Source organism: Bufo bufo, chromosome 10 (genome assembly GCF_905171765.1).
Source record: "Bufo bufo chromosome 10, aBufBuf1.1, whole genome shotgun sequence".
NCBI lineage: Eukaryota > Metazoa > Chordata > Amphibia > Anura > Bufonidae > Bufo > Bufo bufo.
This window is the reverse complement of record NC_053398.1, coordinates 139,597,330-139,623,554: the sequence shown is the minus strand read 5'-3', so window position 1 is coordinate 139,623,554 and position 26,225 is coordinate 139,597,330. Positions and strand designations below refer to the sequence as shown.

The window sequence follows — 26,225 nt, the reverse complement described above, 5'->3', positions numbered from 1 at the left end:
ATCCTGAGTTACATCCTGCATTATACTCCAGAGCTGCACTCACTATTCTACTGGTGGAGTCACTGTGTACATACATTACTTATCCTGTACTGATACTGAGTTATATCCTGTATTATACTCCAGAGCTGCACTCACTATTCTGCTGGTGCAGTCACTGTGTACATACATTACATTACTTATCCTGTACTGATCTTGAGTTACATCCTGTATTATACTCCAGAGCTGCAGTCACTATTCTGCTGGTGGAGTCACTGTGTACATACATTACTTATCCTGTACTGATCCTGAGTTACATCCTGTATTATACTCCAGAGCTGCAGTCACTATTCTGCTGGTGTAGTCACTGTGTACATACATTACTTATCCTGTACTGATCCTGAGTTACCTCCTGTATTATACTCCAGAGCTGCACTCACTATTCTGCTGGTGGAGTCACTGTGTACATACATTACTTATCCTGTACTGATCCTGAGTTACATCCTGTATTATACTCCAGAGCTGCACTCACTATTCTGCTGGTGCAGTCACTGTGCACATACATTACTTATCCTGTACTGATCCTGAGTTACATCCTGTATTATACTCCAGAGCTGCACTCACTATTCTGCTGGCAGAATTAATGGAAGGCAATATTATCTGCTGAGCATTTGCTTTGACAAAACTGTCTGAGCAGAGCTGCAGTGTAAAGCATGGAGGGGAAATAGTGCATCAGCAGAGATCGTGTGTACGGTATTGGGTTTACGGTTGCTAAGGGCGACCGTACACATCTCCTCTACACCGGTGTTGACGGCGCTCTCTGCTGATGAGGTGTCGGGTGTATTGGGGAAGATGTCTGAAGAGTGGAGCAGTTGCCCATGGCAACCAATTAGGTTGCGGCCTTCATTTTGGACTAGACCTCTAATATGAATGCTGGCACCTGATTGGCTGTTGACTATCTGTCCCCCCTCCCTTCCCCCCGCTAGTTCTAGCATCTGGACCCGTCTCAGTGTGGCGCAGCTCAGTCTCTGAGCGCCGAGCCCCTGGGGCGCGCATGCGCGGCACACAGCTCTAGGCGCGGGGACGCGCACGTCTCTGCCTAGCGCTGTGTGGTCCCGGGGGCGCGCACGCCGGAGACCGAGCTTCATGTAACACCGGGACTGTCCCTGCAAATCAGGCTCCGGAGGAAAGTATGAGATTTGCCCCGCTCTGTGGAGGGGTACATTCTGTGAAAGGAGAAGAGAGCCGTGACGTCACTTCCGGCGGGCGGGGTGTCAGGGACTAGATGGTGAGAGCGACCCCGGAGGACGGTGACTGGAGCACGGTGAGTCCGGGGCCGTGTCCCCCCTCCTCCCTCCCCGATGAGCTGTCGGATTGATGCGGTGGCTGTGAGGAGCCGGTGGGTGAGGCCCGGGCTGCGGGGGATGTGGGGGTGCAGCGAGTGTGCGATCTGTCATCACTGGAGGGGGATGGAGGACGGGGGGCAGCGGAATGTGGGGGGCGTACATGTACCATGGGGGGGCGTACATGTATGATGGGGGGGGGGGGGGCAGAGGAATGTGGGGGGCGTACATGTATGATGGGGGAGTGGTGGGGGGGGCAGAGGAATGTGGGGGGCATACATGTATGATGGGGGGGCGTACATGTATGATGGGGGGGCGTACATGTATGATGGGGGGCGTACATGTATGAGGGGGGCGTACATGTATGATGGGGGGGTGTACATGTATGATGGGGGGGCGTACATGTATGATGGGGGAGTGGGGGGGGGCAGAGGAATGTGGGGGGCGTACATGTATGATGGGGGGCAGAGGAATGTGGGGGGGGCGTACATGTATGATGGGAGGGCGTACATGTATGATGGGGGAATGGGGGGGGCGTACATGTATGATGGGGGGGGCGTACATGTATGATGGGGGGGGCGTACATGTATGATGGGGGGGGCGTACATGTATGATGGGGGGGGCGTACATGTATGATGGGGGGGGGGCGTACATGTATGATGGGGGGGCGTACATGTATGATGGGGGGGCGTACATGTATGATGGGGGGGCGTACATGTATGATGGGGGGGGGCGTACATGTATGATGGGGGGGGCGTACATGTATGATGGGGGGGGCGTACATGTATGATGGGGGGGGCGTACATGTATGATGGGGGGGGCGTACATGTATGATGGGGGGGGCGTACATGTATGATGGGGGGGGCGTACATGTATGATGGGGGGGGGGGCGTACATGTATGATGGGGGGGGGCGTACATGTATGATGGGGGGGGGGCGTACATGTATGATGGGGGGGGGGGGCGTACATGTATGATGGGGGGGGGGCGTACATGTATGATGGGGGGGGGGCGTACATGTATGATGGGGGGGGGCGTACATGTATGATGGGGGGGGGGGCGTACATGTATGATGGGGGGGGGCGTACATGTATGATGGGGGGGGGGCGTACATGTATGATGGGGGGGCGTACATGTATGATGGGGGGGGCGTACATGTATGATGGGGGGGGCGTACATGTATGATGGGGGGGCGTACATGTATGATGGGGGGGGGGGCGTACATGTATGATGGGGGGGGCGTACATGTATGATGGGGGGGCGTACATGTATGATGGGGGGGGGGGCGTACATGTATGATGGGGGGGGGGGCGTACATGTATGATGGGGGGGGGGGGCGTACATGTATGATGGGGGGGGGCGTACATGTATGATGGGGGGGGGGCGTACATGTATGATGGGGGGGGCGTACATGTATGATGGGGGGGGGGCGTACATGTATGATGGGGGCAGATGAATGGGGGGCGTACATGTATGATGGGGGGCAGAGGAATGTGGGGGGGTGTAATAGCATTATTGGGGGGATGTGTCAGTATGAGGGGTGTAATCAGTAATGGCCGTGTATGAGTGTTTCGGGGGTGATCCGTCAGTATGAATGATGTTTGGGGGTCTACACAGAAAGCCAGTCGGTCCCCACCCCCCGGCTCCTGTAGCTGTGCTGGAGATAACCCCCATCATACGGAGCGGCCGCGCCTTCAGGTCTTCATATGGGTTTTTTTAAGCCAAAAAACAGGATTGGGTTTGAAATAAGAGTCGCTCCAGGCACCGTTCTATGTGACCCCCCTGTTTATGATGCACCGTCCCCCAAAACCGTGAGAATAAAGCAGTAAAACGTTGTCTGCGCCTCTTCCCTCCCGCCAGTGACCCCGGGGCCAAGTCACTATCACGTGATGTCCGCAGGACCGGTGGTCACATGACCTCTAGAATGGATGGAGTGAGGTTGACGTGGTTTATTAGATATGAATGGGGCACGTAATTTTCCGGACTTGTGGTCAGTCCGTCCAGGCATGGGTTAATTAGCCTTTTGTGGGCGTACTCTTAATTGAAGGGTTTCCATTTAGGGGGGGACACTCCTATGAACCCTGTAACTTCTGTTTGGTTACTCACACAGTGCGGCGTCGGTCAGGGACGTCCTTGCTGTGCCCGGCTTCATGAAAATGGCGCGGATGCAGGAGGCGCAGTGTCAGTAATTGTGCGGGGAGGGAGGTCGGTGCAGGAACCGTGAGGCGCGTGGAGATTTACCGGCCAGAGCTGTAGTTTATTTAGGACTCCCAGCGTGCCCAGACCGTCTGCACCTATCCACGTCCAGCAAGGCATGCTGGGAGTTGTAGTTTTGCATCAGCTGGAGAGCCACAGGTTGACCATCGCGGCGATGGGATTAGTGAGGAAGAAGAGGGTGGGTCTGGGGGCTCTTCTGACCTCGCCTCTTGCATTATTGAAGGGTAATTAAAGGGTCTCTGTACACATTGTAACGTGAGCTGTGATGGACGGTATAATATAGGTGGTCGCACGTGCTCTGTAGGTGGCAGTGTCCGTGGGACGTTGCAGGGCCGGGCCGATTTCCCCCCCCCCCATACACCCCCCCACTTGCTGGAAAGCTTGGGGTTCAGGGTGTTGGACATCCTCCTCATTTTCCGGCTATGTCTCTGCCATATTACAGCGGGAGGGGGGGGGGGGTGGACTGCGCTGCTGCTTCTCCTCTGCACAGTTTTGCTCAGAGCGGATCGTCCGTCACACGCTCAGTGCCGCAGGGATCGCTGCCGATGTAGAGGAAAGATCCCGATCTCCGCTGCTATGTAATAGTAAGGCCTCATGCACACGACCGTTGTTCTGGTCCGCATCCGAGCCGCAGTTTTTGCGGCTTGGACGCGGATCTATTCACTTCAGTGGGGCCGCAAAAGAGGTGGACAGCACTCCGTGTGCTGTCCGCATCCGTTGCTCCGTTCCGTGGTCCGCAAAAAAAATAAAACCTGTCCTATTGTCAGTTTTGCTGACAAGAATAGGCAGTTATAATAATGGCTGTCCGTGCTGTTCCGCAAATTGCGGAACACACACGGACGCCATCCGTGTTTTGCAGATCCGCAATTTGCGGACCGCAAAACACACAACGGTCGTGTGCATAAGGCTTAAGGCCTCTTGCACATGAACATATTTATTTTTATTTTTTTCAGATTTTTGCGTTCCGTATACGGAACCATTCATTTCAATGGATCCGCAAAAAAAACGGATGCCTTTCGTTTCTGTATTTCCGCTTTTCCGTTCCATTCAAAGATAGAACATGTCCTATTATCGTCCGCATAACGGACAAGGATAGTACTGTTCTTTCAGGGGCCAGCTGTTCCGTTCCACAAAAAAATGGAATGCACACGTACGTCGTACGTATTTTTAGCAAATCCGTTTTTTGCGGACCACAAAATACTGAAAAGCCATACGGTCGTGTGCAAGAGGCCTGGCGTAGCGGCTTGCAAGGAGGGGTCTGTGCGGCGTAGCGGCTTGCAAGGAGTGGTCTGTGCGGCGTAGCGGCTTGCAAGGAGTGGTCTGTGCGGCGTAGCGGCTTGCAAGGAGTGGTCTGTGCGGCGTAGCGGCTTGCAAGGAGTGGTCTGTGCGGCGTAGCGGCTTGCAAGGAGTGGTCTGTGCGGCGTAGCGGCTTGCAAGGAGTGGTCTGTGCGGCGTAGCGGCTTGCAAGGAGTGGTCTGTGCGGCGTAGCGGCTTGCAAGGAGTGGTCTGTGCGGCGTAGCGGCTTGCAAGGAGTGGTCTGTGCGGCGTAGCGGCTTGCAAGGAGTGGTCTGTGCGGCGTAGCGGCTTGCAAGGAGTGGTCTGTGCGGCGTAGCGGCTTGCAAGGAGTGGTCTGTGCGGCGTAGCGGCTTGCAAGGAGTGGTCTGTGCGGCGTAGCGGCTTGCAAGGAGTGGTCTGTGCGGCGTAGCGGCTTGCAAGGAGTGGTCTGTGCGGCGTAGCGGCTTGCAAGGAGTGGTCTGTGCGGCGTAGCGGCTTGCAAGGAGTGGTCTGTGCGGCGTAGCGGCTTGCAAGGAGTGGTCTGTGCGGCGTAGCGACGTGCAAGGGGTGGTCTGTGCGGTAGAGCAGTGATTGGACCTGCAGCCGTCCTGATTGGTCACAGTGCTATTGCATACCAGTACACCCAGTACGATGCATTACTGGTTGGTTCGGTGGCCCCAGACAGATAAATGACTGAAGATTAGCATTTTCTAAATCTATATCTTTTTTTATGTTTCTAGTCTCCAGCATGTTTTGTGTGTCTTCCCGGCAGATCAGTGGGATTCCCCCACAATCCCTCGCTCGGCACGCTCCAGTCTCGCCGTTTTCCCAGGCAGACAGGTTTCCGATTTGATCAGTATTTTTCCTGTTTCTGGCTGTCGCTGCCTGCGCAGGGTCCTCCCCATTGGCTCAGACATTTTCCCATCTACCTGTATTTCTGCTACCAAATTATGGTAAAAACCTTTTTATTTAGGGATTATTTTTTTTTTGTGTGTATATTTATTTATTTATTTATTTATTATTATTATTATTATTATTATTATTTATTTTTCTTTAATGGAGAACGCAAATATCCTCATGGGAACTGCTTGACGTGTCTTTATAAAAGAGTAATATTTGGGACGAATTGAAGGTTGGGCATGTTGGATTTGAACGCCTGATCTTTAGTTCCAGCGGAGATGATCTTGGCCAAGCTTCTCGATGTGGACTCCCCTGGACATCATGGCGGTTGTCGACTCGTGAACTAGTCCATCCGCCAGGGGCTGAAGCCACGGAAGCGTCATTACTGCCACAGATTCCCTGTGAGCATACCCTCGCTTTGGGGTTGCTTAGTGGAGGAACCCCTCCCCTCCAATGTCCAAGGGCTCAGTTGGGGGTTCTACCCTTAGACAAACCCTAAAGTCCGTCATCCGGGCGCAGTAGATGCCAGCGTGGCGCACCATTTCCTCCACAGGGGGATAAACTACAAAGACCTAATTTTTACGGTTTTAAACTTGCCCAACCTGCCCCCACGTCCCCAGAGGAATGCGAGGCTATTGTCCCTGGACCATCGAGAGCAGCGCTCGGTCAAACCTGTTATTCCTTCACGGTGTGACCGTCGTAGGTTTCGCTCACATCATAAGGAATGTGAATGGCATGCGGTGACCTCATGAAGCAGAACTTCCCATAGCAGGCGGCCTCCTGAATGAGTCCCACATGACGAGAAGGAAGCCGCGCTGCTACTTGAAGTTGCCGTATGTAAACCGATGCCATGACCTGCAGAACCCGTGAGCGGTATATGATCATGGCTCCGGAAATGCCGGGGTTAATCAGTGCTGCTTGTAGATCAGCTCAGTAAGGGACGTATTTGGAGTATGTGCGACGTTAGATGGATATCTGATTTTTGTCGTTTTTCGAGGAAGAACTTGCGCACGGTTTGTAAAGAGGAGAGACCTTGATGAAGGTGATAGAAGCCAGCACTCCAGCTGTGGTGAAACTACAACTCCCAGCATGCTCCATTCATTTCTATGGAGTTCTGAGAGCAGTGAAGCAAGTGTGCATCTTGGGGGTTGTAGTTTTACCACAGCTGGAGCGCCGGAGGTCAGCCATCACAGCTTAGTTTCCGCCACCCATGTTGGGCTGGTTCGCTCTCGCTCCGTTCGGTTGGCGTCTTAAAGGGTCTGATCACGCGTCCGTAGTGCATTGCGGATCCACAGTACACCCGGCCGGCACCCCCATAGAAATGCGGACAAGAATAGGCATTTCTATACGGGGTGCCGGCCGGGTGTACTGTCGATCCGCAATGCACTACGGACGCGTGATCAGACGCTTTAAGACGCAATTGCGGACAAGAATAGGACATGCTCTATTTTTTTCCTGGAGCCGCGGACCGGAAGATCAGCGGTGCGCTCTGGAAAGCACACTGTGTGCTGTCCGCATCCATTCCTGCCCCGTAGAGAATGAATGGGTCCGCACAATTGCGGACGGGACGCATGTGCAATAAGACTATTGGAGGATATGCCACCAATGGCAGATAGGTGCGGTTCCAACATGTAGGACCTGCTTCTGCCTCCAGGACGGGACCCCTGAATTACGCAGAGAGCAGCCGTCCGTGTGCGGCAACGCTCTGCGCTCCTTTCTGTGAGAGTTCCGAAAATAGCTGAGCGCTGGTTGGGCCACTTCCAGCAGAGGCGGGCGTGCATGCGCGATGCACTCTCCATTCGCTGCTACGGGACTTCGGAACATTTTTGGCATTTCCATTGCGGTGAATGGAGAGCACGCGTGCATGCGCAGTATGCTGTCCTTCACTTCGGGGGCTCTGTTCTGGAGATAGGTGTGGTCTCAGAGGTCGGACTTGCGCCTATCTGATATTGATGGCATGTCCTAGCGATGTCATCAGTGTCTGAAAAGGGAAATAAATACCCCTTTAAGACTGGCACATGGTGCCCCATTTTTTGCCAGCTTATTACGTGCCATGTCTGCTGAGCTGAATGATGGAGGAGTAGAAACGGGGAGCACGGGCCCCTGTTCTTGAGCTCAGCCGATCAGACACTTATCTATTCTGTGGATAGGGGTTAAGTTGTCTTAATGGGACAACCCCTTTAAAGGGAATCTTGGACTGTTATCTGCTGTGATACAGGAGTAGTCCGGCACATAAGGAGTCCAGATTGGTACGTTTTATTTTCTTACTGCCTCCCATTAATCTGTGCTGATACACATTGTCAGGACTGCTGTGCAGGCGCGCAGGAGTCCTCTCCTTTACCCTGGGTTCACACCTGAGCGCTCTGTATGCGCGATTCTACGGGCGTTTACAATCGCGCATACAGAGACAAGCGAACACTCATTGTCGCGCGTTCCCGAAAGTCTATGTACGGGAACGCGCGACAAAACGCCCCAAAGAAGCTCAAGAACTTGTTTGAGCGTCGGGCGTTTTACAGCGCGATCGTACGTGCTGTAAAACGCCCAGGTGAGAACCATTCCCATAGGGAAGCATTGGTTTCTCCTAGGAACGCGCTGTAAAACGCTCAGGTGTGAACTTAGGGTTATGTTGGTGCAGCATAGCAGTCCGGACTGTATTTCAGCTGAAATTTGAGGGGTAACGGGGGGCCGTAGATGGCGATCTGGACTCCTTAGGTGCAGTTCTCCTAGTGTATTACTACTGATAACTGTCCAGTATCGTGGAGGCTGATTCCCTTTTAAGGAATTTTTCAAGTAAGTAATAAAAAAAATAAAACACAGGTTAGAATGGGTTAAATCAAAAAGGAAGCTTAATTTATACAGTAGATCATTAACTGTGGTCGTTCTTACGCCTCTGGATGTTTTTTCCCAGCGTATTCACGTGGTGTCGGGAAGCAGTCCTGAATGACAGCGATTAAAAGCCACAAAGCGGCGCGTCCCGGACTGGTGAATGACTGGCCGCTGGTTTCCGCCCCGCCAGTCCTACCAGCCGCTAATTAACACAATGTTTTGTTTTTTTGTCTTTTTTTGTTTTTTGTTCTTGTACATTCTTGTGGGAACCAGTTTGGATGGGGGAATGGTAAACATCTGCGGAGGCTTTCTGGTAATTCTCTGGCCGATTGCAGGAAATGTGCGGTAACGCGTTCACTATGCGGTCGCCCGCACCAGCGCCCGCTGATCTCACCCCCATCACTACCTGAGAGGGCATGATGTTGGGGTGTGACTCAGAAAACGTGCCTCAGGATGATATCATCCTATGTTTATTTTAATACCTTCTCGAGGTAACCATTTTTTATTGTAATTTTTATTTATTTTTTGTAATTGTAACAACATTTTTATATATTTTTTTTTTGTAGTTTAACTTTATTTTCCTCTATTAACTTTCAGCTTTTTAGAGAGGCTTTTCTTTAGGCCTCATGCACACGGCCGTTGTTTTGGTCCGCATCCGAGCCGCAGTTTTGGCACCTCGGATGCGGACCCTTTCACTTCAATGGGGCCGCAAAAGATGGCGACAGCACTCCGTGCGCTGTCCGCATCCGTTGCTCCGTTCTGTGGCCTCCTCAAAAAAAAAATATATACCGTAACTTGTCCTATTCTTGTAGATAGGACAAGAATAGGCAGTTAAAATAAAGGCTGTCCGTGCCGTTCCGCAAATTGCGGAACTCGCATGGATGCAAAACACACCGGCCTTGTGCATGAGGCCTTACTTTGGCGATTTTTATTTTATTTTTTGGGGTAAAATGGTGTTAGATGAAGGTCGGCGGGAAATAAGAAATGCAGGAGACGTAGGAAGACTTATCAAACTTGGTTCTAAGAGCGTTCACATCAGCGTTATTTTTCCATTCTTCTGTTCATCAGAAGAACAGAGAATAAAAAACGGATACTGTGTAAAAAAAAAAAAACATCCTGTGCATGAGTCGTGCATGCCCTCTTTTCTATCTTAAAAAAACGGATGTCAGACGGGAATGGCTCACATGGATGCCAAATGTGCATAACTGATGCACAGGATGTTTGGTTTCTTTTTTTTTTTTTTTTTTACACGGTATCCGTTTTTTTTATTCTCTGTTCTTCTGAGGGTCCGTTTTTTTTTTTTTTGTTTTTTTTTATACAGGATCTTTTTTTTTTTTCTTCTGTTCTGACAGATCAGAAGAACGGAAAAATAACGGTGATGTGAAGTCTCCTGTAGTTGCCCATAGCAACCAATCAAATCCATCCCACCTTTCATTTTTCAGAGCTCCTTAAAGGGTCAATGTGATTGGTTGCTATGGGCTACTAAGCCAGTTTTCTTTTGCACCAGTTTTAATAAAACGCCAGCTTTTTTTTTTTTTTTTTTTTGCAACAATCGTCAGAGGAAAAAAATGCAGTTATCCTGAAAAGACTTCGGATTTTTCTGCCCCTAAAAAAAAAAAAAAAAAGCCAGTGCAAATTCCTGCGACGACCCAAAAGGGGCTACAGTTCTTATCGGCTGTTTGCCTGTTTTCTGGCCAAGAGGTGATTTGTGCAAAAATTTTGTCCCATTGTGTTATCAGATATACCATGAATACCGCGGTCTGAGAACAGCCTCCGTTTTTTAGTTTCTAGCTCTTGGCACCTGCACTTGAGTGAATGGTGCCCGTGGACAGGAATTCTTAGGTTTGCTGTAACCACAGGTAGGAAATGAAAATTGTGGTTAAGGAATAATCTTTTGGATTTGGGGTGAAGTGGTGTGGAATGCGGACGGATTATCGTATCCTCAGAGTCCCTTGCATGGTAACGTGTAGTTGCGGTGTAGTATATCTTTGTATGTCTGGTCTTAGGGTACTTTCACACTAGCGTTTTTGTTTTCCGGTATTAAATTCCGTCACAGGGGCTCAATACCGGAAAGAAACGCTTCAGTTTTATCCTAAGGCATTCTGAATCATCAGTTTAGTCCCTCTTACGTTTTTTGGACGGAGAAAATACTGCAGCATGCCGCAGTTTATATCCGGCCAAAAATACTAATCACTTGCCGGATCCGGCATTAATTTGCATTGAAGTGTATTAGTGCCGGATCCTGCATTGAGTGTTCCAGCAAAACGGATCCGACCTTTAAAAATGCAAAAAAAAAAAAATGTGAATACCAGATCCGTTTTTCTGGATGACGCCAGAGAGACGTATCCAGTATTGCAAAGCATTTGTCAGACGGAACTGCCTGCCGCAAGTGTCAAGGTACCCTAACATTCACAGCAATAGTTATGTAATAAGTAAGCGCCGCAGCCTTCTCACAGCTCGCCAAGCACAGCGCCGTACATTGTATAGTGGCCGTGCTTAGTATTGCACTCCGCCCCATTCACTTATATGGACTGAGCTGAGCCTAGGTCATGTGACCAATGAACATGACATCACTGATCTAGGAAAATATGAGAAAAGGAAGCAGCACTGCTGCAAGTGTCGGGGCCTTCTCAAACAGCGGGTCAGACCCCCACCAATCAGATACTGATGACCTATCCAGAGGATGGGTCATCCGTAGTAAAATGTCCAAAAAAATGTCATGTCAACCCAGCTTTACCTGGAGGTCTAACTGTTGGGACTCTTTCACACGAGCGGATCCCGTGCGGGTAATCCACTGTGTGAAAGAGAGCCAAGCCCCGTTTCGGACAGCAGAAACGCGGAGCAGTAAAAGGTCTCTGATCTTTTTACTACAAAATCTCAGCGAGATAAAGTTGTCACCGAGAGGCCCGGAGCATCATCAGTCATGTTAGTGCTCCGTGTCTCTGCTGTCCGGAACGGGGCTTAGTTCTCTTTCACGCAGCAGATTACTCGCTCGGCATCCGCTCCTGTGAAAGAGCCCTTATCCAGAGGTCGCGCTTCCAGACGAGCTTATAGATAGCAATAAAAGTATATATATAACTAGACGCCATGTGTTATTGGTGACACGTGGATTGGCGGCTAAACATGGGAATGTACGTATCTCCGTCTTATCGCGCCTCTTGAGTCATGTGCCCTTATTTCGACGCAAGGAATTCGGGCTCAGTTAAGAGGAACACCTATGCATAAACTGCATTTTATTGGGCCGTATATCATATTACTAAGGCAAATCTGTCAAAATTCATCTGCATTGAGCAGCTGTGACGAAGCTGCGGGATGTGGCGGTGACGTGCCCCGGAGATTACTAAGGCAAGTGCTGCTTTTAGAGGAACTGGTTTTTATCAATCTGCATTTATTTATTTCATTCCTATAATGCCGCCGTATTCTGCAGCGCTGCAGATCATCCCTCATATCTGAATTCTAAAGGGAAGAGGTTGTGCGGGCATACCGGCTGGCATCGGGCGCACCAGGCAGTCCGATTCCCGAGGCATATGTTTGATACCCGGTGAGTATTCTGCATAAGGCCCCTTGCACACGACCGTATGCCCTCCGAGACACAGTCTGTGAGCGGGCCATATGTCCCGGAGCGGCATAGGTTACTATGACACTGCGCATCAGGCGGCCTGCGGGACTATTGTCCTGTGCTCATATGGTCTTATATAGCCCCGCGGCCCGACGTGCACAGCATCATTGTAATCTATGATGCTGTGCGCACAATGTATGCCGCCCTGGGACATATGGCCCGCTCACGGACTGTATGTCTCAAAGGGCCTAAGTCCTATCAATTAGAAAAGGACCATGTGCAAAACTCAATGGGCATTGGATCATTGCATTGGCAACTCTGCCACCCAGCATGTGCACCTCCGCACCCACCAATCACGACACAGTGCACGCCGCAGTTTTTTTTTTTTATAACCTGTGGAAATGTCCTATCCTCGTTTGCAAAACGGACAAGAATAGGACATACGCCATCTTTTTTGTGAGGCTGAAGAATGGACATATGAACGCGGAAAGTACAGTGTGCCCTCTCTTTATCAGCCCCATTGATATGAGTGGGTCGGCATCCCATCCGCAAAAAATGCTCATCGGATCGAACATACAGTCGTGTGTGTGCGCCGTTAATCCGCTTTTTATTTTTATTTTTTATATATATAGAGTACCCAGAGGAAACCCACCCACAGATCACGGAGGTCCTGGATTACAATCCAACCATGCTTAGAATATGACCCTTGTCATCGCTGTGACTGGCCATAGACCTAGAGATTCGCATTGCTGCTGCGTCCTCCTGTTGTACACCGCCCCATTGCGCCCAGCAGTGGATACGGAGATTTACAGAGTTTGTTTGTTTGCATCTGACTCCATACGAATCTGAAAAGAGAAATTGTGCCAGTACTGTGGAGGCGCCGTATGGCAGCACGGGGCAAGCCTAGGGCTCCGTACTATAGGTTTCCAAATCACTGGTATAGAGAAGAGGCCTCGTAGAGCGCCCCCCCCCCCCCTCCCCCCCGGAGCCAAGCATCCCCATAAAATATCTGTCCGTACTCTGACCTCGTGGAGCGGACGTGTGCCATTAGCCGGCGTCCCTGCTCGTTGTGGGAGACGTTTCCGTCTTATCTCCTTGTACATGTCCCATCTCTCGTCTGCTGCGAGGCGGTGGGTGCTTCTCCGTGTCCGTAAGTGTGGTATGGGACGAAGCCACAGGGGTGGTCTTATTTCATGCATGCTTAGCGACCTCCAATGACTATTCGCTTTTTAGCAATTTTGCAAACCTGTTTTAGAGGGGTTGTCCGGGTGTTTTAATATTGACGGCCTATCCTCCGATATCTCGGCGTCCGAGCGCTGCAGCCTCCTCGCCATGGACACTGTGGCCGTGCTTCGCGAGAACGGCTCTGAGCTGCACCTAAAGCCACGCGACTGATTAGGCGTGACCTCGCTCAATTTGAGTAGTCCGCGTGGAATATCCAAAAGAAAAGTGGATCTGTTGCCCTCAGCAAGCAATCGAGGGGCAGATTTTGCTTTTTAAAAGAAATTTAATCTAGTTGCTATGGGCAACCGCCCCACTTTCTTTTTGATAAATCGCACCCCCCCCCCCCCCCCCCCCTGAAGGTATACTGGGCCCGCGACCTGACTGTTCTGCGGGGATCTACGCCATGTTTTGCTCTGGGATTGGCAGCGGCTCGGCTCCGTGAAGTATGCAGACATTTCCTGTTGGCTTTCAGAAAGCAATGAATCTTATCTGATGGAAGCCAAGCAGACGTGTTCTCAAAGTCTTCTCCAGCCTCCTGCCGCGGGCAGGGAAATCGTCTTGCCCCCGTCCACTCGTTCACTGTCTGACCAGTGGCCAGGTTCTAAAAATAATGGTGGAAATATGTGGCCCCCGACGGGCTTCCTTCGCAGGCCTCGGGACCGTCGTGAGGTTTCCTGCACAGAGACTTGTCTCGCAGCCCTTGTGTTTTTCGTAGCCAGCTTTCCGAATACTTAGGGGTCCTGCAGACCCCGATACTGCTGAACCTGCCAGGGAATCTATGGTTTTGAGATTTTGTATTTTTTTTTTACGATAAGGCAGGAGAAATCTGCACGTTGTGAGCGTCTATTTAGAAAGGAGAAACTTGATTGACCGCACAGCGCCGCAAGGTTGGTCGGCGTCGCTTACTGGATTTTGTAGTCTTTTATTGCGCCTTACAGATTGACACAGAATAAGCTGATCACGGCGATCGGCTGGCATCTAGTAGCAAGTGTTCAGTTTCCCAACAGCGCCACCACAGGGCCGATATAGAATTACATACGTAGTAGATTCGTCTGAGCTGCAGGTTTAATGGTTTGACCATGTTGGAAGGGTAAAATCTCACTTGGCAAAAGCAGATTGGATTGGCTTCCCATTCTGAAGGGGGTGCCCTGAGCCCTCCGCTTTAAGTCTGGCAGCGTCCCCGCACCTGGCACAGGGTCATCACTCAATGCAAGCCGTTCAGCTAATGTCAAAGGCTATGTAAGTCTAGTTTAAAGAGGTTATTCCCAACACTGAAAGTAGTTCTAGGATGGGGGTCTGACCACTGGGACCCCCACTGATCGGAGTACAGTATTGATGACCTATCATGATCAGTTTCGAGGGGGCACAGGGAGCCGGAACCCACCAATCAGCTGTCTGAAGTGAGCGCCGCAACCACTTCCTAGGCCAGGGACGTCGCGTTCATCAGTCGTGTGTGCAGCACAGTCCCATTCACGTTAATGGGGGCTGAGCCGCAATACCAAGTGCAACCACTACGCAGTGTGCGGCGCTGTCCTTGGTAAGCTATGAGGAGGCCGCAACGCTCAGCAGAACGGTGATCTGCGGGGTACCGGAAGATCGTCAGTATTGTACTCCCATAAAACCCCTTCAATGTGTATGGGGACCTCCCGCCTCGCCCCTGATAGTAGATGTCAGGCGGTTGACTTTAAACATGCCCGATCTTGTTGTTTTCAGAGACGGAGGCTGCCAGAGCAGCCCGACAACGGCTTCCTCCCCATTGAGGGGTATGGGGGTCGAGAGGAAATGCTGGGCGGTCTAATGTGTATGGCCAGCCTTAGAGGAGACGCACAACTACACCAGCATTGGTGGGGGTCTCGGAGGTCAGAAAACTCTCGTCTTATCGAGTGGTCGCGCCTCCTAGTAATGTAGTGTCCCTTTATGAGATTGGAATATGGCTTTCAATAAGGAGTGATCGCTGCGCCCCATGTGTGGCCAGTCACCCGCTAGCTCGGTGGGCTCCTATAGTACGGACTGTGTCATCCTATAACGGTTGCCGGTGCCCCCTTTGCACCCTTCGTTACCCTTATAAGTGTCCTGCAGATTAGTTAGGACGCAGGGTCTGCTTTTGGTCAGACGTGTCGTCTAGCCGGTTGTTGCACGCGCCCCATCAGCAGGTGGCACGCGCCCCGGACCCAGTTGTCACCCTTCTGTCACCTCTCCCGGACAGCTGGGTCCTTCCTGCATCAAGCTGTCGCGTATAGACTTATGCAGACACCTTTAAACAAATGGCATCCCCGCATATGTTCTGTACACACATGTCCGCGACCCTGGTTGCAGCTTGAGCAGTGTGTGGAGGATTCTTTGGATGCTTTCATTCATAGGGGTTTTTAAAGGGACTGTCAATGAAGCTTGGGGGGGGGGGCTGTTTGCCCCCGCTCTTTTCTGTGGGTCCTACAAAGGGAAGATGACTTGCCTGCTTCCTGGCTCCTTGCTCCACTGGGCTCCAGCCATGTGAACACCCAGTTTGATATCATTGCAGCCAATCGTAGCCCCCTTGCATCACGACACATGGTCGCAAGGGGATCCCCACACACCGCCTCGGCCAGTGATTGGCTGCGGTGACGCCGAGCATCGCAGGCCGGGACGAGAAGGAGTCAAGAAGCGGGTAAATCATCTTCCCTTTGCAGGTCTGGCAGAATGGGCGGTTTCGGCTTGCAGGTCCACAATCCGTAAGATATGGCGCGGAAGGCCACAGAAGCACTACGGAGCACTTCCGTGGCATTTCGGTCTGTGCCTCTTAATCACCATAAAATTGAACATGCCTTTTTTTATTATTTGTACGGTGCGGAAGGATCGTGGACCTATTCAAGTTAATGGGTCTGCATCCGTCAGTGCAGTTTACACGGACGGTGCACGTGCTATGGGGGCCACAATGTGCGGTCCCTGATTCGTGCATGAGCCCTAAGGCTTACCTACATACTAGTGTATTGATGGCCGAACCTGCTGAGAATTGTGGGTTCGCCAGACACGTGACGACAGATGATGTTGGGGAAGAGAAGGATCGGGAAATCGGAGTATTTTTCGGATTATCCTTTTGAGAACTATTGGATGCATGTGGCCATCTTTACCCACAAAGAACACAGCCCCTATTCGCAGGATTGGGGAAGTTTATGATCACTGGGGGCCCCAACGATCACAAGAACAGAGATGCCCGATTCCTCGTGTGACTGGCTAAGTGTTCCTCGTGATATGACCCCAACCTGTGGCTCTTGGCTGCCAGGTCATGCTGGGAGTTGTAGTTTAGCAAAGGCTGGCAAACCCCAGACTAGACTGGAGTCCTCCTCTGATCTTCTCCTCATTTTAATTTTCAGAAGATATATTTGGAGTCGGCTCTAACAAAGGAAATGCCAGTGAGATTGCACCGTCGCCGTCGTTTACTCTGCCAGGGAGAAATCTGATTGGACGATGCAAGGTTTGGCTCCTGGTGTTTACAGAGAAACTAAACATGAGCCGGACCTGTCGGGGGTGGGGATGGCTGAGCATCCCGGGGTCCTCCTGCACAAGGTACACGAAGCTGGATGTGTGGCATTGTGCAAATCCCCATTGGTTATAGTGTAATGGTGCAATTTATGGGGGAACTCTCCAACCCCCCCTCATGTACATGGATCCATACAAGCAGCTTCTGCCAGGAGCACAGAGGCGTTCTTCTCTGCCCCTAGGTGTATTGCTTTTTGGGGTGCGATTTTTGCTCTTTCCAAAATGAAAACTGCCTCTGGTGCCACCATTTGGAAGGTAGCTAAGACAGATCAAGAAAGACCAGTACCCTCCAAGAGGAACTATGGTGGGAAAACACCTTTAAATTGGTTGGCTCTCCTCCAGAAGGAAGAACGTGCTCTCTCCAGTGCCACCTGTAGGCAGCTGCTCCCTTAAAGGGGTTGTCAAACCCCCTTACAAGTGATAGCCTAATCTTGGGGTAGGCCATCTCTACCTGATCGGGCATGGCTCCCAGCACCCCCCACCGATCAGCTGTTGTCCAGAAGCTCCGGCGCTGGCACAACACAGTGTTATGCAGTGGACGCTGGCGGTTACTTCAACCATCTCCATGGATGGGACTGGAGCTGCGGCAGGGCAGCGGGGTGTCTCACCCCCGCCAACCAGAAGATAGGCCGTCACTTGTAAAAGTTTGGACAACCCGTTTAGAGTCAGGTGTCAGAAACCTACCGTACTGAGAGTTCTGAGAACGGCCAAGTCGGTGTGCATGCTGGGAGTTGTAGTATCGAAACGGCTAGAGTGCTGATTTTGCCGACCCCTGCTGAAAATCATTGTACACCCGGACATTGACTTGCAGGTGAATGTAGGTGCTACTAGACAGATGGTTCTTCCTTTTAGAGCAGGGATGGCCAATCTGAGGCTCTCCAGCTGTTGCAAAACTACAACTACCAGCGTGCCTAGACTGCCTACAGCATGGTGGGAGTTGTAGTTTTACAACAGCTGGAGAGCCGCAGGTTGGCCATCCCGGTTTTGGAGGAAAGCTACCACCATAGTGAGTGAGTGCACAGCAATGCGCCCGCCAGCCAAGCCCGGGTGACGCCAACACCTCCCCAAAAGCCCTAATGAGAGTTGTGGCGTGTACAGCGCCCTCCATCTTTCCTGAGCAGATATATGCCCGTGGGGTCTGACCCCCATCAGGCTCAATGCCAGGGCCAGTTGGTTCCATACGTTTTTTCTTCTCCTCTGTCCGAGGTTAATCTGCGGAGTGGAGCTGCAGCTAATCCATCCACGTAAGCCATAATCTTAATCTTCTGACTAGCTTCATTTGTCCGTGGCGGTGTGTTAAAGGGACACTCTAGCTGTAATTACTATGCTGCGCTGCTGCTGGGAAGGGGGGGGGGGAGCGATATTCTAGTATTCTCCTAAACCATGGAAACGAATCGGAGTCCTGGTTCTGATATCGGGTTATTCCTGGAGCAATGCTGACCGTCCAATTTAGGTGGTCCTCCACACCTCCCCCATATGCATGCATGTGTTCTGTATATGGAGAGGGATGCAAGCAGCAGACATAGAACCCCCCCCCCCCCCCCATCCCCCTCAGTTTGTAGGTTCTTGTACCCCGGTCCAGACTCTTTGGATGAACCCACCGTCTGCTTTAGGGTAATTGCCTTTTAAAGGCAATTGTGCAGGAACATGTGTTGTGATTCTGCCTCTTAATGCGACTACCTCAAATGTTTGTTCATGTTGTCATCCCCGAAATATGCCTCTGCCGTGCCAGGAATCTCTAACACGATTAGCCCCAGTCCTTTCACATTGTTCCAGGCTGTAATGCGCTCCGAACCCATCACAATAACAGTGCCCCTTGTGTAACGCCGCCACGCGGAGGCCATATTGCTTTCTATTCTAAAGGTTTCTTAAGAGGCGCGAAAGATAACCTGGAATTTCTGCATTTCTTTAGGTATGTGACGCCTTCCTGCAGGACGTGGTGTATCTGCGAGCTGCAACAGTGGGCTTTCTTTTCTTCCACAGACGGCGCCACCCCTGTTCATGGGTTGTGTCCGGTATTGCAGATGAGCTCCATAGAAGTGAATGAGCCGCTATACCACATACAACCTGTGAACAGTTGGGGCGCTGTTTTTGCAAGAGAGCAGACACTATTTTCTCATCCTCCCAGGCAGCCCCTTTTAATGGCGTGTCCTCCCAGGCAGCCCCTTTTAATGGCGTGTCCTCCCAGGCAGCCCCTTTTTAATGGCGTGTCCTCCCAGGCAGCCCCTTTTTAATGGCGTGTCCTCCCAGGCAGCCCCTTTTTAATGGCGTGTCCTCCCAGGCAGCCCCTTTTAATGGCGTGTCCTCCCAGGCAGCCCCTTTTAATGGCGTGTCCTCCCAGGCAGCTCCTTTTTAATGGCGTGTCCTCCCAGGCAGCCCCTTTTTAATGGCGTGTCCGGCCGTTTCCGTATGTCCGTATTTCCATTCCGAAAAAAAAATTGAACATGTCCTATTATTGTCCGCATTACGGACAAGGATAGGACTGTTCTATTAGGGGCCGCCTGTTCCGTTCCGCAAAACACGGATGTCATCTGTATTTTTTTTTTTTGCGGATCGCAAAATACATACGGTCGTGTGCATGTGGCCTTGTATTGATTTACAGCGTAGCTAACCCGAATGTGGATCTTCCGGTCAGTCCGCTGCAGAAAGCAGGTGTGTCCGCTGTGGGTGGCAAATCGGTTCTGTCTGAACGCACCCTGTAAACGCACCCGCTATTGTCAGAGCCCCCTGCACCTGTGATGAAGCCATACCTTCTTTCTCCCCTGCCGCTTCCAGCGCTTGGGTCCTCCCACTGCTGTTTTTCCTGGCTGCAGCTGTGACATCATGCGTACAGCAGAGGTCAGTGATTGGCTGCAGTGGCGACATCGTATATACTGTTGAGATCAGGGATTGGTTGCACAGTGACCTTTGTATACAGGAATGATCCGGTTTCAGGATCGGTGTCCAATCAAAAAGTGGTAGATACTTTGCCTTCACCGTAGCTCTGTTTACCTGGCTGCAGTGGTCGCGAGTTGTTGACGTGATGTCACCCAGAGCTGTCAGGGAAGTACTCACCACTTCTTTATTGCAGATCTCGAGAGTCGTCCAATTTCCTCTTAAAAACAGGAGAACCCCTTTAAGCCGGCCGTACACATTAGATAACTGTTGGCCGAATCGGCCCACCGTCTGATGTGGGGTCCTGCGGGGCGGCAGATGTCTGGAGCGCGGGGGACCGGCTGCTGGTTTAACGCGCCGGACCCTTTTTTTTTTTTCTCGGGGGAGATAAGCGCCCAGACGGGATGAATACGTCGCTGTATGCGCTTATTACACACGGTATTAAACTCCGACCTCCAGTAAACGCTGCTGTGCGGTTTCTATTTACCCGTGAGTCGGTAAGTGACATCCTGTGCAAATATGACTTAGTCTTAGTGAGCGGCCCTGTTGTAATGTTTGGATTTCCTCTCGGCTTCGAGATAAGGAAATGTTTTATTTATCTGTGCAATAAAGTCTAAGCCGGTCACACGCAGAGCCTTTGTCCCCAAGCCAAGGTGGCCCATCGACACTAGATAGCCGCCAGCCGGACACACGGTGCGGGGGGTGACTCCCAATGACATCAGACGGAAGCTCTCGCTTCTCTCCGCTCAGGGGACTTGCACACTTGGCCGGGCCAGATGCATGTTATTGCTGATGGAACATTTCATGTACAGGGAGTGCAGAATTATTAGGCAAGTTGTATTTTTGAGGATTAATTTTATTATTGAACAACAACCATGTTCTCAATGAACCCAAAAAACTCATTAATATCAAAGCTGAATATTTTTGGAAGTAGTTTTTAGTTTGTTTTTAGTTTTAGCTATTTTAGGGGGATATCTGTGTGTGCAGGTGACTATTACTGGGCATAATTATTAGGCAACTTAACAAAAAACAAATATATACCCATTTCAATTATTTATTTTTACCAGTGAAACCAATATAACATCTCAACATTCACAAATATACATTTCTGACATTCAAAAACAAAACAAAAACAAATCAGTGACCAATATAGCCACCTTTCTTTGCAAGGACACTCAAAAGCCTGCCATCCATGGATTCTGTCAGTGTTTTGATCTGTTCACCATCAACATTGCGTGCAGCAGCAACCACAGCCTCCCAGACACTGTTCAGAGAGGTGTACTGTTTTCCCTCCTTGTAAATCTCACATTTGATGATGGACCACAGGTTCTCAATGGGGTTCAGATCAGGTGAACAAGGAGGCCATGTCATTAGATTTTCTTCTTTTATACCCTTTCTTGCCAGCCACGCTGTGGAGTACTTGGACGCGTGTGATGGAGCATTGTCCTGCATGAAAATCATGTTTTTCTTGAAGGATGCAGACTTCTTCCTGTACCACTGCTTGAAGAAGGTGTCTTCCAGAAACTGGGAGTAGGACTGGGAGTTGAGCTTGACTCCATCCTCAACCCGAAAAGGCCCCACAAGCTCATCTTTGATGATACCAGCCCAAACCAGTACTCCACCTCCACCTTGCTGGCGTCTGAGTCGGACTGGAGCTCTCTGCCCTTTACCAATCCAGCCACGGGCCCATCCATCTGGCCCATCAAGACTCGCTCTCATTTCATCAGTCCATAAAACCTTAGAAAAATCAGTCTTGACGTTTCAGCTTGTGTGTCTTGTTCAGTGGTGGTCGTCTTTCAGCCTTTCTTACCTTGGCCATGTCTCTGAGTATTGCACACCTTGTGCTTTTGGGCACTCCAGTGATGTTGCAGCTCTGAAATATGGCCAATCTGGTGGCAAGTGGCATCTTGGCAGCTGCACGCTTGACTTTTCTCAGTTCATGGGCAGTTATTTTGCGCCTTGGTTTTTCCACACGCTTCTTGCGACCCTGTTGACTATTTTGAATGAAACGCTTGATTGTTCGATGATCACGCTTCAGAAGCTTTGCAATTTTAAGAGTGCTGCATCCCTCTGCAAGATATCTCACTATTTTTGACTTTTCTGAGCCTGTCAAGTCCTTCTTTTGACCCATTTTGCCAAAGGAAAGGAAGTTGCCTAATAATTATGCACACCTAATATAGGGTGTTGATGTCATTAGACCACACCCCTTCTCATTACAGAGATGCACATCACCTAATATGCTTAATTGGTAGTAGGCTTTCGAGCCTATACAGCTTGGAGTAAGACAACATGCATAAAGAGGATGATGTGGTCAAAATACTCATTTGCCTAATAATTCTGCATGCAGTGTATATCCGGCCTCTCCCCCGTGACTGCAGATGTTAAGGGAGAGAGGGATTGGGCAGTTGGATTTCAACATGTCCAATCCTATTGTTGCCTGGCGGCAGCTTTCCCTCCTCTCTCCTTTCAGAATACACATGCACACTCGGCCAATGCATAAGGAGAGAGCTGCTGGGTGGCGGCTATATAAAATGTATGGCGGCAGCCCTCCATATCGCTAGTGCACCTGCTGTACCAGCCTCCCCCCGTAGCAATAGTCATACGTGCTAGGCCGATCCGTCCATTTGACTTGCATGTCTTGACACCCGACCATGAGTTTCATTGACCTGAACTCGCAGCATCATAGGGGGTTAAAGGGGTGCATAATACGTCCGGCAAATGCTTGTGTGAAAATAGTTCCCACCCTCTCGAGGCTCAGACGGAGGATTTATTTGGGCTGCTGAGGGCGGGTAAGTTGCGGATCAGATTAGGTTGGACGACCTGTAAATTTAGCAATATCTGTATGATGAGCTCTTATATTACACCAGCGCGCTTCCAGCCTCCGCCATGTGACATTGGCGAAGGTGCGGCCTGCATTCTACCGAGGGGGGGGGGGGGGGCGTATATTTCAGTAACTTATTAGTGCTGCAAGAAATAACTGTGATAATTGACTGGGTTCTTAAAGGGGTAGTCCGAGCGTGCGTAAATCCCTAACACAACACCATGCTCAAAAGCAATAGTCCAATAATGAAATGTGTGATATTCGTACTAGGGTTGGGGTACCTCGATACAGGATGACTGTATCCGTATCCGCCACGTGAACACCCCTATAATATTGTGCTGTGGTCTAGGGGTTCCTTTTTCATTCTCGGATGAAGGTTCCTATGCAGGCGAGGCTTCAGCATGCAATGGCTGCCGAACCAACCTGCCCTTTGGGGCACATAATGGGGATTATCGGTTTTCTGTATAAAAAAATTAAAGGGGTATTCTAACCGTAGGTATTGATGGCATGTCCTATGTCTGATAGATGCGGGGTCCTAGTTAGGCGGGAGCTCCATCTGTCTCCAGAAGGAAGGTCTCCATCTTGGCTGCCGGCGGCTGCATCCTGGGGAGGGTATAAACGGAGGGTCGGCCGCCCATGTCTGTGCCTCTCTCCAGTCACTTCTGTGGGAGTCAGAAATGGGCAAGCAAGCGGGCAAAGTGAGCGTCGTCGGACCCCCGTTTTGGAGGTGGGTGCACCCTGCATCGATCAGACATCTGCGGCATATCCAGCGCTAATGCCATAAGTATTTAATGTTGGAATACCCCTTTATTCGTTGTATGATGAGAAGTTATGGAACTTTCTAACACGCCCTTCAGTTTCCCACCTTTCTCACGATCTCTGCGTGCAAACATCAATGGCTTATACTCGCAGCTGAGATTTTGTTGCAGTAGCTCAGTAGAAGCCTGGAGATGTGATTAAATTAGGGGGGGGGGGTCATACGTCCGTAGTTTCGGTCCACATCCGTTCTGCCTTTTGTGCCGGTCGGATGCGGACCCGTTCATTTCAATGGGCGGCAGAAGATGCGGACAGTCAATTCTGCAGCCCCGTGTTGTGGACAAGTCTAGGCATTTCTAAGAAAGGGCAGGACGTGCTAATGCGCAAAAACTCGTAACGCACGCGAATCGCAAAGAGGATGCGGTTGTGTGAATTCCCCCCTTGATACAAAGGTTGTCTGGCCACATATAAAAAAAAAAACAAGGATGATGGAAATAAATAATAATAGATGTCCTGCTCTCCTTTAAACCCCCCGCCGTCCTGTTTAATACATCCGGGACGTGTGACCGCTGCTGCGGGAATTGATTGGCGGGACCCTCACCTGTCCATGTTCAGAGGGAGCGGGAAGTACAGAGACCGGCAGGGGAGGTATTAAAACAGGAGCGAGCGGTAAGGGCTGTGTGGGACTTGTTTTGTCATTTTGTACCATTTTTAGCTTTTTCTTTTTTTTTCTTTTTTAGTGGCCAGACAACCTTTTTTAGTCTTGTGTATAGATGCACCCTCTTCGCCTTCAGCGTCCCCGTGTAGGGTGCAGGACGATGTTCACTATGTAGACTGCGCTCCTCCTAGCGAGGCTGAAGAATTCTTGAAATAACAAAAAAACTAAAATCCTCTCCTCTTTCCCCTTCTCTTTCCTTTGCCAGGAAATGACCTAGAGGCCTTACAAATACATGGTGTGCATTCTTGTCTCCGGAGCGGAGTCAATCTGGGAGCTGCACTTGTTTCCGCTGTAACTAAACTACCTCAACAAACCCAGAGAGAGGAAGACGAGGGGAGGAGAAGCTTCCAGCCGCGAATCTGTCAGGAACTCCAGGCACTTCAGTGCAGACTGGATCTGCCGGACTGTAGCACCCGCCCAGGACCTACCCGCTGTTGACCAGTGTTTGGGGTCTCTTTTCGCTTGTGTTTTTTTGGAATCTCGTGGATCGGTTTGGCTTTCTTTTCCTGTTACACTAACTGTTTGGGATAAGTTTTTTTGTGTTTTTGTTTGTTTGTTTTTTGCCTGCAGTGGAAACGGTGCCGCGGAGGGTTAACAGGAGCGGAGCCCTCAGCGAGCGAGGCGCGCACGCATCTCATTGTGGAAGCTACAAGTTGTGAACTGCAGCTGGGCTGCACTGAATACTAAAGACAAATCCCTACGTCAGCGGATCTGCGGCCTCCCTGTCCCCGCTCGCCCACAGCCTGCCTTTTGGAAATGCCTTGTACAAAACCCATGTTTGCCACCCTGCTCTACTATTTGACATAGCCAACCAACTGGAGGCGGGTTTTGTAAGGCACTGCTGATTTTTAGGTTAGGGGCGCCCCGTGGCTTAGTCGGTCACCTATGTATTGCTGTAGCGCACAGGAAAGTAAGATGGACTACAAGAGGCGGTTTTTGCTTGGCGGGTCCAAGCAGAAGGTGCAGCAACACCAGCAGTACCAGATGCCTGAGCTCAGCCGGACTCTGAGCGCACCCTTGGCCTCCACTACCCCTTTAGTATCTTCAGCTAACAGCTGCCCTCACCCTGCTGCCCACACTACGCCCATAGCGGACATCCAGCAGGGCATCTCCAAGTATTTGGATGCGCTCAACGTCTTCTGCCGCGCAAGCACTTTCCTCACTGACCTTTTCAGCAGCGTTTTCCGTAACTCGCACTACTCAAAGGCAGCTATGCAACTCAAAGACGTGCAGGAACATGTCATGGAGGCTGCCAGTCGGCTCACTGCAGCAATAAAACCAGAGATTGCAAAAATGCTGATGGAGCTGAGCGCCGGGGCTGCCAACTTTAAAGACCAGAATGAGTTCAGCCTGCAGGATATAGAGGTCAGTGGCTTTGTGCTTTCATTGTCGCGCCGCTGTTATTTGCCGGGAGTCTGCACATCCGTTTTTTTACTTTTCGCCATTATGTCCTCCTTTAAAGGGGAACTCCAACTCGTAAAGTGATGGTACATGCATTCACTTTATGATGTGTGGGGGTCTGATCTCTGGGAGTCCCTACTAATCCGGTGAATGACACTGTGTCCCCTGCCCACTGGGTCACAGTGCTAAATCCGTTCTGGAAGTCCCCGAGCTCAGACCTCTGACAATCATCGCTTTATAAGATGGGAATGCCCTTCTGGAACAGGGTGTCAACTACAGGACATGCTGGCATTTTGGGCATTGCCCTTTTGTTATTCCTCCTGGAAATGTATGACTGCGTTGGCAACCTGTCAAAAGGACCTTGCCCTCCATTCAGTGCTGACGTCAGACGGCGCGGGCACATGCCCTGCCGATAAGTGAATGGTGCCTCCAGTTGTCGGTGTAGCCATACATTTCCAGGAGGAAAGTGCAGAGACCCTAATCGTGGAGGAATGACTTGGCCTCTTTAAGGTTTTGACACAACCGTAAGTGTTTTGCTGTCCGCAAATTTCGGATCTGCAATACAGCCGCGTGCTTTCCTCATTTGGCGGACCACACATGGCCGGCGCTATATAGAAAATACCTCTTCTTGTCCGTAGAGTGCCGACAAGAATAGAAGTTGCTTTAAGTTTTTTGCGAGGCCTTGCAACAGTGCGCTGTCCACATCTTTTGCAGCCCCTTTGAATTGAATGGGTCTGCACCCGTTCTGCAAAATTGCGCAACGGATGCAGACCTGCTCATACGGTCGTGTGAATGTAGCACTTAGGAAGTGCCAGTCAGA

The 26,225-nt window shown here is 50.7% G+C and overlaps 1 protein-coding gene across 2 annotated transcripts in view; it reads left to right on the top strand.

Annotated features, from left to right (window-relative positions):
• Positions 1-1,098: 1,098 nt before the first annotated feature.
• GARRE1 (granule associated Rac and RHOG effector 1) overlaps positions 1,099-26,225 on the top strand; it is a 57,398-nt gene continuing 32,271 nt past the window's right edge. Inside the window, exons 1-2 of one of the 2 annotated variants that reach the window (XM_040409435.1) lie at positions 1,099-1,300; positions 24,210-25,369. In XM_040409435.1, the coding sequence (XP_040265369.1) occupies positions 24,890-25,369 (480 nt within the window). In that variant the 5' untranslated portion in view covers positions 1,099-1,300; positions 24,210-24,889. The remainder of the gene's footprint in view (positions 1,301-24,209; positions 25,370-26,225) is intronic. The other variant, XM_040409436.1, reaches the window with a different exon arrangement.